Below are 15642 nucleotides of genomic sequence, written 5' to 3'. Positions count from 1 at the left end.
GTTCGAGACCAGCCAACATGGAGAAACCCCATCTCTACTAAAAATACAAAAGTTAGCCAGGCCTGGCGGTGCAGCTGATGTCTGTGGTCTCAGCTATTTGGGAGGCTGAGGGGGGAGGATCACTTGAGCCTCAGAGGTTGAGGTTGCAGTGAGTTATAATTATGTCACTGCCCTCTGGCCTGGGTGGTAGAGTCCCTGTCGCATACATGCACCAAAAAGATTTAAGGGGTCATGTGGGGGTCCCAGAGCTCCCAGGGGTGGCTGAAGAGGCCCACTGTGGCCAAGGGACTTGGTGACAACTCAAAGCCCCCCTCCCACCTTATACTTGTAGGGACAAATCCAAGGAGCAGGAAGTGGTGCTCTGGCTTCCAAACAGTCCCCTGCCCTGGAAGACCCTGTCCGCAGCTGGCATCACCCCCAGGCAGGCCTGGAGGTGGGGGGAGGAGCGGGGAGGGCAGGGGATTCGTGGTGTTTACCAGCCCCTCGGGTCTTCTGCCTGACTGTCACCTTGAAGTGACACCAGCTAGGCCCATCTCCCCTCCCCTACTTCTGCTGTTTCCATGGGGACAGATGTCCTTTCTGCAGATCAAGCCCCTGCTGCCGGGAGGAGGGAGCGGGGCTGGCCCGAGAGCCTGGCCCCCTCAGTTTCTCCATCTTTGTATGTCGGTTTCTATGGAGTGCGGTTTTCATCTTCTCTCTTTCTTCAGCAGTAAGAGACTGCTCTGTCTCTTACTCTCTGAGTTCTGATCCCTCCCTATGGGAGATTCAGGTTCCAATCCCAACTCTGCCCCCAAAACAAAGAGCTGGGGATGTGCTTGGCCCGTGAGGCCTCAAGGTTTTTTGTTTGTTTTGTTTTGTTTTGTTTTTGAGACAGAGTTTCGCTCTCGTTCCCCAGGCCGGAGTGCAATGGTGCAATCTCAGCCCACTGCAATCTGCGCCTCCTGGGTTCAAACGATTCTCCTGCCTCAGCCTCCTGAGTAGCTGGGATTAGAGGCACGCGCCACCATGCCCAGTTAATCTTGTATTTTTAGTAGAGACGGGGTTTCTCCGTGTTGGTCAGGGTGGTCTCGAACTCCCAACCTCAGGTGATCTGCCCGCCTCAACCTCCCACAGTGCTGGGATTACAGGCGTGAGCCACCGCGCCCGGCCTCCTCCAGGGTTTCAATTACCCCATCATCCCCCTCTCCAGCACTGCCTAGGGCTTTCCCGCTGGGAGTCAGCGATCCCACTTCCCTCTGCAACCCAGAAAGGAAACTAACACAAACAATAACTTATTTATTTTCTAGGCTATGGGACGGCTTTGGGATACAATTCTGGGCCCGAGGACTCAAAAGGGGGCCGGGGTCACTGTCAGGGGGTCTGCGTGACCACGGGGTACAGCAGAGCCAGATGCTCAGCGCCCTGCACTGGCAGTGGGCGTGAACTGTAGTGGAGGACGAGCTCGGGCACGCTGGGGAAGGGCCCGCTGTGTTGGCCCAGCACCACCTGGTTCTCTCGGGTCCGTGCGAACTTCAGATGCAGGAAGCCCTGGCTGCTCCTGGGTGATGAGGGAGAAAGGGACTCCTAGCACCCCAGACACACCCAGAAAGCCACCATCCCCAAAGCCACCTCCCACAGTGCCCAGGGCCAGGTGCTCGTGCGTCTCCAGTCTCTGGTAAACAGCAGTGTGCTGGCTGGGATAGTTGCTCACACCTGTAACCACAGTGATATGGGAGGCTGAGGCTATAGGATTGCTCCAGGCCAGGACTTAGAGACCAGCCTGGGCAACAGAGTGAGACCCCATCTCCACAAAAAAACATTAAAAAATTAGGCGGGCACGGTGGCTCACGCCAGTAATCGCAGCACTTTGGGAGGCCAAGTCAGGTGGATCACTTGAGGTCAGGAGTTTAAGACCAGCCTGGCCAACATGGTGAAACCCCATCTCCACTAAAAATACAAAAATTAGCCGGGCATGGTGGCAGGCACCTGCAGTCCCAGCTACTCTGGAGGCTGAGGCAGGAGAATCCCTTGAACCTGGGAGGCAGAGACTGCAATGAGCTGATATTGTGCCACTGCACTCCAGCCTGCGTGACAGAGTGAGACTCCATCTCAAATAATAATAATAAAAATGATAATAGTAAGAGGTCAGGTACAGTGACCCACACCTGTAATCCCAGCACTTTGGGCGGCCGAGTCAGGCGGATTGCTTGAGACCGGGAGTTTGAGACCAGCCTGGCCAACATGGCGAAACCCTGTCTGTACTAACAATACAAAAATTAGCCGAGCATGGTGGTGTGTGCCTGTAGTCTTCCGTCTCCCGAATTCAAGCAATTCTCCTGCCTCAGCCTCCGACGTGGCTGGAATTACAGGTATGCACCAGTATGCCCGACTAATTTTCGTATTTTTAGGAGAGAAGGAGTTTCACCACGGTGGCCAGGCTGGTCTCGAACTCCCGACCTCAAGTGATCCGCCCTCCTCGGCCTTCCAAAGTGCTAGGTTTACAGGCATGAACCACCGTGCCCAGCCCCAATCTTGTGCTTTTAGATCTTACACTCAGACACCTAGCAGAATCTTAGGAGTGGTTTATAATTAGAATTTTAGGGACGGAAGTGCATACAAACAGGGTCTCAACCTAAAACGCTTACAGGCACACCCTGAAATTTTGGCTTCAGACAGACACAAATTGATATACCACCATTTGTGGACAAGGGAAATCCAAAGGAATCTTGTGCACCTAGTTCCTCGTCTTACCTGAGGCCTGGACCACCTCTGTGCCTTCCACTCCATCTTCTTGTATACCTCCAGTGATGGGGAGCTCATCCTCAATTTGCAATCAGCTAATGGCCTCCCCGGAAGTCCCCCCCACTGGCCTGGAAGCCCTTCCCAATGGCTGCTGGAGCCACACCCTCCCGTTCCCTCTCAATTAACACAAAAGGGTGACTCATACAATCCTGTGACCCCTGTGAGGCTGAGGGCTCACCTGAGAGACAAGGAGCAGTCCTGGGGGCTGGTCTCGCTGAGCCGCACTAGGTAGCTGCCTTCCTTGCAGAGGGACAGGAGGCTCTCTGCATCCGCCCTGTTCAGGGGGCCATGAAACCACCTACGGAGTGCAGACAGATGCCTCATCAAGGACTGTTCCCCTTCAAACACACTCTGGGGCCCTGTAATCCCAGCACTCGGGGAGGCTGAGGCGGGCGGATTGCCTGAGGTCAGGAGTTGGAAACCAATCTCGCCAACATGGTGAAACCTCATCTCTACTAAAAATACAAAAAAGTTAGCTGGGCGTGGTGGCGGGTGCCTGTAATTCCGGCTACTCCGGAGGTTGAGGTAGGGGAACTTCTTGAACCAGGGAGGTGGAAGTTGCAGTGGGCTGAGATCCAGCCACTGCACTCCAGTCTGGGCAACAGAGTGAGACTCCGTACAAAACAAACAAACAAACAAACAAAACACATTCTGAGATCAGTTGGGTCCATGCACAGCTTGTGCATGGGCTTGTGGCATCCGGGCAAATGAAGAAGGAAAATTCCCTTGGATTTTTGTTTTTTTGTTTTTTTGGTTTTTTTTGAGACAGAGTCTTGCTCTGTTGCCAGGCTGGAGTGCAGTGGTGCAATTTTGGCTCACCTCAACCTCCACCTCCCGGGTTCAAGCGATTTTCCTGCCTCAGCCTCCCAAGTAGCTGGAACTACAGGTGCACAGCACCACACCCAGCTAAGTTTTGTATTTTTAGTAGAGATGGGGTTTCACCACGTTAGCCAGGCTGGTTTGGAACTCCTGACCTCAGGCTATCTGCCCTCCTCAGCCTCCCAAAGTACTGGGATTACGGGTTTGAGCCACCGTGCCTGGCCGATCCCCTTGGATTTTTCAAGAAGAGGCCTGATTATAATATACCTGACATTGATTTTCACAGCCTCCCTCGTGTCCTTGTCAACTTCAATCACTTTCACAAAAGCGGTGCTTCATCTTGTACCTCACCCACCTGTCCCTTTCTTTTTTCTTTTGAGACGGAGTCTCACTCTGTCTCTCAGGCTAGAGTGCAGTGGCACGATCTTGGTTCACTGTAACCTCTGCCACCCAGACTGAAGTTATTCTCATGGCTTAGCCTCCTGAGTAGCTGGGACTACAGGTGCCAGCCCACAACTGGCTAATTTTTTTCTATTTTTAATAGAGACAGGGTTTCACCATGTTGGCCAGGCTGGTCTCAAACTGTTGACTTCAGGTTATCCGCCTGCTTCGGCCTCCCAAAGTGCTGGGATTACACGCATGAGCCACCGCACCCAGCCCCTTTCTTAATGTTTTTTTGTTTTGTTTTGTTTTGAGATGGAGTCTCTCTCTGTCACCAGGCTGGAATACAGTGGCGTGATCTCAGCTCACTGCAACGTCCACCTCCTGGATTCAAGAGATTCTCCTGCCTCAGCCTCCCGAGTAGCTGGGATTACAGGTGTGCACCACCATACAGAGCTAATTTTTGTATTTTCAGTAGAGTTGGAGTTTCACCATGTTGGCCAGGATGGTCTCGATCTCTTGACCTCATGATCTGCCCACCTTGGCCTCCCAAAGTGCTGGGACTACAGGCTTGAGCCCCTGCACCCGGCCTAATGTTTTGCTTCAATGTGCTCATAAAGGGGTCTGCAGTTGCAAGCAAGGTATCAAAGACAGAGAAGCACCAGAGCCTTTGCTGTTGTTCATAATGAAAGAAGTCTGAAAAGAGAATAAGCACACATGGCGCGCCTGTGGCCCCATGGAGGAGGCGAAGGCAGGAGGATGGCTTGATCCCAGGAGTTCAGGGGTACGGTGAGCTATGATTGTGCCACTACACTTCAGCCTGGGCAACAGAGCGAGACCTTGTCTGAAAGAAAGAGAGAAAGGGAAAGGGAAAGGGGAAGGGAAAGAAGAACAGAGGGAGGGAGGGAAGGAAGGAAGGAAGGTAGGAAGGAAGGAAGGAAGGAAGGAAGGAAGGAAGGAAGGAAGGAAGGAAGGAAGGAAGGAAGGAAGGAGAGGAAAGAAGAAAGGGCAGTGGTTCACGCCTGTCATCCCGACACTTTGGAGGGCCAAGGCAGGCACATCACCTGAGGTCAGGAGTTTGAGACCAGCCTGGCTAATATGGTGAAACTCCATCTCTACTAAAAATACAAAAATTAGCCAAGTGTGGTATCAGGAGCCTGTATTTCCAGCTATTTGGGAGGCTGAGGCAAGATAATTGCTTGAACCGGGGAGGCGGAGATTGCAGTCAGCTGAGATGTACCACTGCACTCCAGCCTGGGCGACAAGAGCAAGACTTTGTCAAAAAAAAAAAAAAAAAAAAGGGAAAAGAGAAGAGAGAAGAGAGGAGAGGAGAGAAGAGAAAAGAAGAAAGAGGGAAGGGCTGGGCGCAGTAGCTCACACCTGTAATCCCAGCACTTTGGGAGGCTGAGGTGGACAGATCATGAGATCAGGAGTTCTAGACCAGCCTGGCCAACATACTGAAGCCCTGTCTCTACTGAAAACACAAAAATTAGTTGAGCGTGGTGGTGCAGGCCTGTAGTCCCAGCTACTCTGGAGGCTGAGGCAGGAGAATCACTTGAACCTGGGAGACGGAGGTTGCAGTGAGCCGAGATGGCGTCACTGTGCTCCAGCCTGGGCGACGACGGAGCAAGACTCGGGGAGGGAGGGAGGGAGCAAGCGAGGAAGAGAAAGAGAAAAAGAGAACAATCTTCACTCCCTAGGCCTCAGAGTTAAGTAGCCAGTTCTGTATGGCCCAACGAAGAGATTTAGGGGTGACTGTGATAACATGGCCTGGATTCTGGGGACTCGGGCAGTCCCTCAAGGACCTCCCAGGCTGGAAGGGAACATAGTCAGCGTCTCCTAGCTCATGTGCGACCCCAGCACGGAGTTGCGAGCCCACCAAAATGCTGCGCCTCCTGGTTCCATCCCAGGAACCAAGAACTGGCTGAGAATGATTTCTGTCTCTTGGCTCTGAGGCTGTAAGTCCCACCCAGGTTAAAGAAGGAAATTCCCTTTTCTGTTGGAACCTGAGGCTCAGAGAGGTTAAGTGACTTGCCCCAGGCTACACAGCCAGGAGGGGAGAGCAGGGATTTGAACCCAGAACTTGATACCAGAGGGAAAGGGACCCCATCAGATTCGGTTTTGTGTCTAGCTGGGTGCCTGGCACAGAGCAGGCTCTGGCGCCCAGTAAAGAGTAGCTGAAGAAATGAAATAAGTGGATGAATGAATCGAAGTCCTCCCAGTTCCTCTAATCTGGGAAAACGAAAAAACTTCTGCCTGATACATTGGAGTCTGCAAATACGTTCAACGGGGCTCGTCCACCTTCAGCTTCCCCACTCACGGCTGTTTCTCCAGGGGCAGGGCTGGGTCCACACGCTCCGCAGGCTGGGGGCTTCTGGGTGGGGGTCTCCGGAGCTCCTTGGCTGAGCCTGGAGTCCTCTCCCACTCTGGACTGTCAAACTGCACTGGAAGGGAGATTTAGAGAGGAAAGGGTTAAGTCCAGCCTATCTTGGGGGGGCGGGGCAGGGGCAAGCCAATGGAATCTCAGTAGGAAGGCAGGGCCAGCTTGGGACAACCTATCAGAGCCCAGGGGCTGGGCTTAAGGCAGGGGCTGGATTGGCCACAGGTGTAACCTATTGGCCTTCAGAAGAAATAGGTGTGGTCATTTATAAATCTGGTGGCAAGGCGCACAAGGATCTTGGCTAGAGGGGATGGTTTAGAAGTTTCCAGAGAGGAGCCCTACTTCCTAAATCCCTTCTGGGTTCAGGCTAGACTGGAGCCAAGTCCTAAAACTAGAAAATCACCCCCAATCTACAGACAGGTGGACCAAGGCACTGAGCTCTAAATACCCTCCCAGTAATAAAACTTTGGGGGCAAAGTCGTGTTTGGGGGCAAAGTCGTGTTTGCACAACTAGAATCTGGTCCAAATGCTATGCTATGCTATGCTATGCTATGCTAAAGTTTAGCTCTTGTCACCCAGGCTGGAGTGCAGTGGCGCGATCTTGACTCACTGCAACCTCCGCCTCCTGGGTTCAAAGCAATTCTCCTGCCTCAGCCTCCTGAGCAGCTGGGATTACAGGCACGTGCCACCACGCCCGGGTAATTTTGTATTTTTAGTAGAGACGGAGGTTTCTCCATGTTGGTCAGGCTGGTCTCGAACTCCTGACCTCAAATGATCCACCCGCCTCGGCCTCCCAAAGTGCTGGGATTACAGGCGTGAGCCACCATGCCTGGCAACTATTTTATTTATGTATTTATTTATTTATTTATTTATTATTATTTTTTAGACGGAGTCTCGCTCTGTCGCCCAGGCTGGAGTGCAGTGGCCGGATCTCAGCTCACTGCAAGCTCCGCCTCCCGGGTTTGCGCCATTCTCCTGCCTCAGCCTCCCGAGTAGCTGGGACTACAGGCGCCCGCCACCTCGCCCAGCTAGGTTTTTTTTGTATTTTTTAGTAGAGACGGGGTTTCACCGTGTTAGCCAGGATGGTCTTGATCTCCTGACCTCGTGATCCGCCCATCTCGGCCTCCCAAAGTGCTGGGATTACAGGCTATTTTATTTTTTAAAGCTGATTTTATCATTATCTCTTTTACAGAAAAGAAAACTAAGGTTCAGAGACTTGTCTAAGCTCATCCAGTTCAGCTGGAAATTAACCTGTAGTTTACTAGCAGCTAGTAAGAAACGCTGCCCCTGCCACCCCCACATCCTATTCCAAAAGCAAGCCATATTCCCTGCCCCACACCACACTGAGCAGGATAAGTAGGTTCCATTCCACTCTAAAAAGCGTTTGCGTTTCCAAGGAAGATGTAGGTTGTCTTGGAAGAAAGAATTTAGGACTATCAGTCATTCACACTCTAGTGAGAATTAATAAACTACCAAAGTGGCAAGTGATTGGACTCTACTTTTTTTTTTTTTTTTCCTGAGACAGAGTCTTGCCCTGTCGCCCGGGCTGGAGTGCAGTGGCGCGATCTCGGCTCACTGCAAGCCCTGCCTCCCAGGTTCACGCCATTCTTGTGTCTCAGCCTCCCGAGTAGCTGGGACTACAAGAGCCCACCACCACACCCGGCTAATTTTTTTTTTTTTTTTTTTTTTTTGGTATTTTTTAGTAGAGACGGGGTTTCACCGTGTTAGCCAGGATGGTCTCGATCTCCTGACCTCGTGATCCACCCGCCTTGGCCTCCCAAAGTGCTGGGATTACAGGTGTGAGCCACTACGCCCAGCCGATTGGACTCTACTTTGTAAACTGAAACAGGAGACATGACGGGTGAGGAAATGCAGGGATGGGGCATTCAGATGTCAGAGTGTGGGTCTGAGAAGCACCTGCAAACGCCCTGGAGATGTGGTCTTTCTTCCACTCCCAGGGCTGATCATACTCATCTGCTGGCCGTTCATCCTCCTGGGGCATCCGGCTCTGCCGAGGCTTCTGCCCAGAAGGGGGTCCATCTGCTGTCTCTGGGTCCTGTTCCTCATAAGGGGTGTCATAGAGTTGCACCCCTCTGCCGGGCAGTTCTAGGAGGTCGGGGATACTGTTCAGCTCCTGCTCCTATCTGGGACCCTGTCACCTTCTCCCAAGCCCTGCCCACTCACCACTCATGACCCGTTGGGCGTCGTAGGGCTCCATGTACCCATCATCAGGGGGTGCAGGATGAGGCTGAGCATCAAAGGGGTCCGAATACTCAGTGTCAGCTTCCAGCTGTGGAGAGAAGGAAGGTGAGAAGACAAGGACTCAGAGGGGCATCCCTGCTAAGTGATGCTGCACCTCTTGCCTGCTCACAGGGCCATCTGACACCTCTCCAAGAGTTTTTATTTATTTTTTATTTTTATTAGTTAATTTATTATTTATTTTTATTTTTTGAGACGGAGTCTCGCTCTGTCACCCAGGCTGTAGTACAGTGGCGCGATCTCAGCTCACTGCAAGCTCCGCCTCCTGGGTTCAAGCAATTCTCCTGCCTCAGCCTCCTGAGTAGCTGGGACTACAGGCCCCCGCCGCCACGCCTGGCTAACTTTTTGTATTTTCAGTAGAGATGGGGTTTCACTGTATTAGCCAGGATGGTCTCGATCTCCTGACCTCGTGATCTGCCTGCCTCGGCCTCCCAAAATGTTGGCATTACAGGCGTGAGCCACCGCGCCCCGCAGAGTTTTTATTTTTAATTAATTAATTAATTTTTATTTTATTTATTTATTTATTTTTCGAGACAGAGTCTTGCTCTGTCGCCCAGGCTGGAGTGCAGTGGCGCAATCTCAGCTCACTGCAAGCTCCGCTTCCCAGGTTCACGTCATTCCCCTGCCTCAGCCTCCCCGAGTAGCTGGGACTACAGGCGCCCACCACCACGCCCGGCTAATTTTTTGTATTTTTAGTAGAGATGGAGTTTCACTGTGTTAGCCAGGATGGTCTCGATCTCCTGACCTTGTGATCCGCCCGCCTCAGCCTCCCAAAGTCCTGGGATTATAGGCATGAGCCACTGCACCTGGCCCTAATTAATTAATTAATTAATTTAGAGATGGAGTCTTGCTCCCTCGCCCAGGCTGGAGTGCAGTGGCGTGATCTCAGCTCACTGCAACCTCTGACCCCCGGGATCAAGCGATTCCCCTGCCTCAGTCTCCCAAGTAGCTGGGATTACAGGCGCCCGCCACCACACCTGGCTAATTTTTGTATTTTTAGTAGAGATGGGGTTTCACTATGTTGGCCAGGCTGGTCTCGAACTCCCAACAGCAGATGAACCGGCTGCTTCAGCCTCCCAAAGTGCTGGGATTACAGGCAAGAGCCACCACGCAAAAATAACTCTCCAAGAGTTCTTTTTGGGGGTTGGAGAGGGAGTCTGTTACCCAAAAGTGCTTGCAGACAGATGACGGCTTCCCACGTCTCCCTCTATGTTGATTCCATTTCCCCAGCACAGACACCTGCCTCCCTCCTTCGCCTCCTTCAGTGCTTCTCAGGTGCCAGCACTGTTGTCAAGGTTTTACCTGTGCTGATTTGTAATACCAACACGTAGTAAGCACACCGTCCCCATTTTCCAGACAAGGAAGCCAAGGCACAGAAAGAGTGTTTTGCTCAAGGACGCACAGCTGGTAAGTAAGAGGCAGAGTTTGATCCCGTGTAAGGGTTTCCTCGAGTCCCTGGCTCTTCTTACCAACGTCTTACTTCTTATTTATTTGTTTATTTGTTTATTGAGACGGAGTCTTGCTCTTGTCACCCAGGCTGGAGTGCAGTGGCGCGATGTCGGCTCACTGCAACCTCTGCCTCCTGGGTTCAAGCAATTTTCCTGCATCAGCCTCACGATTAGCTGGGATTATAGGCGACCCGACTAATTTTTGTATTTTTGGTAGAGACGGGGTTTCACCGTGTTGGCCATGCTGGTCTCAAACTCCTGACCTCAGGTGATCCACCTGCCTGGACCTCCCAAAGTGCTGGCATTACAGATGTGAGCCACCACACCCAGGCTTTTTGTTTGTTTGTTTGTTTTTGTTTTTTTGAGACAGGGTGTTGCTCTGTTACCCAGGCTGAAGGGCAGTGGCGCAATCATGACTCACTGCAGCCTTGATCTTCTAAGGCTCAAGCGATCCTCCTGCTTCAGGCTCCTGAGTAGCTGGGACTACAGGTGTGCACTACAACTGGCTAATGTTTTGATTTTTTTTTTTTTTTTTTTTGTAGAGACGAGGTCTCACTCTGTTAGCCTGGGCTGGTCTCGAACTCCTGGGCTCAAGCAATCCTCCCACCTCAACCTCCCAAAGTGCTGGAATTACAGGTATGAGCTACTGCACCTGGTGGCCTGAGTTCAAATCCTAGTAAGCTAGAACCCCATGAGACCTTAGGCAAGTCACTGCCATTCTGCGAGCCTCAGTTTCACTTACACAAAATGGGAACATAGTGGTAGGAAGGGCAGTGTCATCGGGGGGATGTTTAGGTGCCCTGCAGGGGAGCAACTCACTCAGATCTATTTTAGGAAGATCCCACCAGGTTCGTAGGGAAGGGTTGCTGAGGGGAGGGGGCTGGGGGGGCACGGGGGATGGCCATGGAAGAGGAGGACCCAGAGACCAAGCAGGGTGGTCAGAGAGGCAGGAGGATAACCAGCATTATGCATTGAAAAGGGACAGATATCGACCTGGGCACAGTGACTCACACCTGTAATCCCAGTACTTTGGGAGGCAGAGCTGGGAGGATCAACTGAGGTCAGGAGTTTGAGTCCAGCCTGGCCAGCATAGTGAAACCCCTCTCTACTGAAAATACAAAAATTAGCCGGTGTGGTGGTGCACACCTGTAATCCCAGCTACTGGAGAGGCTGAGGCAGGAGAATCGCTTGAACCCCAGGAGGTGGAGGTTGCAATGAGCCGAGATCCCACCACTGCGCTCCAGCCTGGGTGACAGAGGGAGACTCTGTCTCGAAAAATAAAAAAATAAAAATAACAGACCTCCCCAGGCAGGTGGGGGTCTGGAGTACTGGGAAGGGTCTGTCTGCTGTCCCGGTTCCCCGCTGTGCTCACACATAAAACAAGCTCTCAAGGATCCAGAGAGCCCAGCCTGAGCCTCCCCTCCACCCAGTCTCCCGGGGCCACCCAGCCACGCACCTCCTCCCCGGGGCCGCCCAGAAGGGCCTTGGCTCTGGCCATATCCGCAGCCTCCACCTTGATGAGCCGGTGCTTGGGAGAGCCGTACTTGGCATCTCCGGGGTTCTTGGAGTCCCCAGGGCCCGCGGGGTCCGGCTCCAAGCGGCTCTCCGCGTCCTCATAGGGGTCTTCGAAGTCCAGGTTCTTCTGCGCGCGGTAGGCCCTCAGGATGTCGCTCTCGGTGTAGTCTGGGGTGGGCGGCTGCGGAGGGGGCCTCCGACCGCCAAAGCTCAGGTAGTCCCGTAGCCACTTGGCCATTTGGGCGCCTGTCACCCCAATCGGGCCACTGTCAGAGGGGCCCCCACATGCCCTTCTCCAGGCCCCTTTCCTCAGGGAGGAGGAGGAGGAGGAGAGGAAGGGAAGAGCAGGGAAGGAGGAGAAAGATCAGGTGCGCCCTTTGGCGGGGTTCTGGATGGATAGAGGCAAGGAAAAGGTGAACGAGGGGGAGGAAAAGGAGGCGACAGAGGAGGGAGGGAGGACAAGCCCGCTTTAGCTGGGTTTGGGAAGCACCGCAGGGGAAGGCGGCGTCCCGCAGGGCCCCGAATGCCGCGCGCTAGGGGCTAGGGCTAGGGGCATCCGCGGAGGCGCGCGGAGTTTCCGCGGGCAGCGCGGTTCCCTGGAGCAACTCGGCCGCCCGCCGCCTCCGGGAAGCTCCGGGATCCCTTTCTGGGGTCGGGAGATCGGCGCCAGCGCCACCTGCGGACGCTCCCGGCCCCTCGCCCAGTCCGGACGCCTGGGTTCTCAGCGCAGCGGGCGGGCTCCCCAGGGGCGCAGGCGCCGCGCGCAAAGTTGGGCCGCGGAGACGGTGACCCCGGCGGGACGCATCCTTTGTCGCGCTCCTCTCGGCTCAGCGGGGAGCCCCCAATCCCGCGGTCCCCGGCCGGGCCGCCTCGATCCGGCCCCAGCCACCCGCACAAAGGGAAATAAAAACCTCCTCCAATCCCTCTTCACGCTTTCGGAGACACTTTCCCCGCCGCCGCCGGGAGGTGGGACGCTGGGGAGGGGAGAGCGCGGGAGGACGCCCCGGTTCCCACCAGCCCCGGGCCGCGTCCCGGGCAGCAGCGTCAAGGCTCCCCCGCCTCCCCTCGGCCGCGTCCCCCGCCCCTCCCCTCCCTCTGCGCTCCCCTCGGAGGTGACTGAGACCTTCAGCTGTTCTGGGGAGGGAGGGAGCCGCTGCCCGCGGAGGGAAGGGGGGCTGGGGGCGGGAGTCGCCGGGGCCGAGGCCGCGGCAGCTGGACACTGACCCGGACGCCCGAGACTGGCCGCAGCGAGCGCGGAGCGCGGGAGGTGGGGACCGGCTGGGAGTGACACTGCTGGGGAGGGAGAGAGGGAGGAGAGGGGAGGGGGAGAAGGAGGGGAGGGGGAAATTGCCCGGGAAATGGGGGACTGGACTTGACCGCCAGAAGGGATGAAATTGACCAGCAGAGGGGGTGGGAATGACCGCCACTGAGGGTCGAAATGGAACCGATGTCTGGCGGTGAAACGGACCGGCAGAGTGGGGGTGTGGAAATTGGTGGAGAGGTCACTGGTTGAAATTGATATTGACGCAGCAGAAGGAAGAGGAGGGCAAAGGAAGGGACGGTGGGGATCAGGCTTCCCCTCCCCCAAGAGGGCTCTGCTCTGTTCCCCGATCCCTTCCCAGGGGACTAATTGCGGGCAGGGGGAGGGTTGGGGGCAGCTGGCCTGGGGAAGGGAGATGGTATCTGTGCCTGGCGCCTGTCCTCTGCATCTGTCCCTTTGTGGCTTCTGGGGGGCGGGTGGCGGGAAGAGGGGCAGAAGTGAGAGGGGCCTGGCCTGAACTGGCTGCCTGTTGTCAGCTGCTGCTGCCGTTGTCTGAGGGTGAGGGCACTGAGAGGTTTGGGGGGTGGGAGAGGAAAAGGAAGCCACTGGCCAATTTTCCAGTGCAGAACCATTTTTTTTTTCTTTCCCCATAAAGGGGCTTGCCCAGCTCCCCCTAATGACTGGAGTGAGGGGTGGCCAGGAAGGATGGGACCCCAGATTCTCTCCTCTGGTGGCCAGCCCCCCGGTTGGGCACAGGTCATAGCTTGGAGGGGACAGCTGGAGGACGAGACAGCAGTCAGAACTAACACTGCTATGACTGGGCCCTCCTAGCAGCCCGGCGGGGCTGAGGGCAGGGTCTGTCACCCCCTGAGTCTTGGTTTTCCTTATTTGAAAGATGTGGTTTCTAACAGGAAAAGCCAGACAGCTCTAGGAAGGATTCCAGGAGGGACCGAGTTATCACCTGGATTCCTCGTTTTATGGATGGGGAAACCGAGGCACAGAGATGGGAGGGACTTGTTCAGAGCCACTCCACAGCTCATTCTGCCTGGACACTGCCATGGGACCTGGCCTAGGGTGGCACTGGAATCTCTTTTTTTTTTTTTTTTTTGAGACGGAGTCTCGCCCTGTCACCCAGGCTGGACTGCAGTGTTGTGATCTTGGCTCACTGCAACCTCCGCCTCCCGGGTTCAACCGATTCTCCTGCCTCAGCCTCCTGAGTAGCTGGGATTACAGGCTCCTGCCACCACGCCCAGCTAATTTTTGTACTTTTAGTGGAGATGGGGTTTCACCATGTTGGCCAGGCTGGTCTTGAACTCCTGACCTCAGGTGATCCGCCGGCCTCGGCCTCCCAAAGCGCTCTTCATGGAATCCGTTCTGCAACTCCTTTCCATGATGAGCTCCATTATCCAGATGGGAAAACTGAGGCCTGGAGCCCACAAGGCAAAGCCCCTGAAGGATGCAGGTGTCTAGACCCTTCTGTTCCTCCCCTTCCCTGCACTGGCTATGTTCCCCAACACACACCTGTTGAACTCCTTCCTCCCTCCTGAAGTGCATGGTCACCCCCGCTTCCCTCCACCCTTTCAGATCAGCAACAAGGCGGCGTCCCACGGGGCGGCCAGGGAGCACAGCGGATAATTGTCATAATTGTCGTGCTTTCTGTCAGCCGCAAGGCAATTCCAGGGCGCGGGGATGAGCTGTTGACAGATCTCATCAAATCCAAGTCGTCTCCCTGCCGGATAAGACTAGATGTCTGAGGTATAAATATTTGAAAGGGGCCTTCTAATTACAGTCTGTGCCAGGAATAGCAATTAGAGGCCCCTGGGCCAGAATCAAACGGCACTTGACTTTCGTGTGCTTTGGAGCTGGCTTCTCCTGGGGCTGCACCCCCACCCTACCCCAAGGAGGGGAGAGGGGAGAGGCTGGCAGGAGAGGCAGGAGGAGGAGGTAGAAGAGACAGAGATCCAGGCTGGGGTCCAGTCACCTTGCCTTGTGACCTTGAATCAGCCACGTAATCTCGTGAGCTTTGGATGTCTTTCTTTTTCTTCTTCTTCTTTTTTTTTTTTTCTTTTGAGACAGGGGTCTCGCTCTGTTGCTCAGGCTGGAGTGTAGCATTGCAATCACAGCTCACTGCAGCCTCAACATCCTGGGCTCAAACGATCCCCCCATCTCAGCCTCCCAGTAGCTAAGATTACAGGTGCACACCACCACACCTGGCTAATTTTTTTTTGTTTGTTTGTTTGGGGGGCAGAGTCTTGCTTTGTTGCCCAGGCCTGGAGTGCAGTGGTGTGATCTCAGCTCACTGCAACCTCCGCCTCCCAGGTTGAAGCAATTCTCCTGCCTCAGCCTCCTGAGTAGCTGGGATTATAGTAGGCATGCACCACCATGCATGGCTAATTTTTGTATTTTTAGTAGAGATGGGGTTTCACCATGTTGGTCAGGCTCGTCTCGAACTCCTAACCTCATGATCCACCTGCCTCAGCCTCCCGAAGTACTGAGATTACAGGCATGAGCAACCGCACCTGGCCAACACCTGGCTAATTTTTTTTTATAGAGATGGGGTTTCGCTATGTTGCCCAGGCTGTACTTGAACTCCTGTCTTCAAGCAATCCTCCCCGCTCCCAAAGTGCTGGGATTACACTCCCTTTGGCCTCCCAGAGTGCTGGGATTACAGGACTGAGCCACTGCACCAGCTTTGGATTTCTGACCAGGAGAGGAGGGAACCAGGGAGGGCTACCAGGAGGTGGGCGCTGAGTGGGTAATAACAAGGAGGTGGGCGGGGCAGCGGGGACCCTCCTTCC

General features: G+C 54.5%; 1 protein-coding gene across 1 annotated transcript; it reads right to left on the bottom strand.

Annotated features, from left to right (window-relative positions):
• Window positions 1–1261: 1261 nt before the first annotated feature.
• On the bottom strand, window positions 1262–13303 carry SHD (Src homology 2 domain containing transforming protein D). Its single transcript, XM_025367503.1, has 6 exons — window positions 11525–13303; window positions 8546–8651; window positions 8279–8467; window positions 6302–6425; window positions 2960–3079; window positions 1262–1537 (listed from the first exon to the last, which is right to left on the bottom strand). The coding sequence occupies exons 1-6, from the start codon at window positions 11819–11821 to the stop codon at window positions 1351–1353; spliced, it is 1023 nt and encodes a 340-aa protein (XP_025223288.1). The 5' UTR covers window positions 11822–13303; the 3' UTR covers window positions 1262–1350.
• Window positions 13304–15642: the final 2339 nt, after the last annotated feature.

This window comes from Theropithecus gelada, chromosome 19 (assembly GCF_003255815.1).
Source record: "Theropithecus gelada isolate Dixy chromosome 19, Tgel_1.0, whole genome shotgun sequence".
NCBI classification, from domain to species: Eukaryota; Metazoa; Chordata; class Mammalia; order Primates; family Cercopithecidae; genus Theropithecus; species Theropithecus gelada.
This window is presented reverse-complemented; position numbering and strand designations above follow the sequence as displayed.

What these genes read in the sequence shown, in the direction of transcription:
- SHD (XM_025367503.1), bottom strand. Translation starts at nt 11,821, where the DNA reads ATGGCCAAGTGGCTACGGGACTACCTGAGCTTTGGCGGTCGGAGGCCC. An exon ending in CATCTCCAGGGCGTTTGCAG is followed by an intron (nt 6,426 to 8,278) that starts GTGCTTCTCAGA and finishes TCTCCCTTCCAG; the next exon opens with TGCAGTTTGACAGTCCAGAG. An exon ending in CTGCCCCTGGAGAAACAGCC is followed by an intron (nt 3,080 to 6,301) that starts GTGAGTGGGGAA and finishes TGCACTCCGTAG; the next exon opens with GTGGTTTCATGGCCCCCTGA.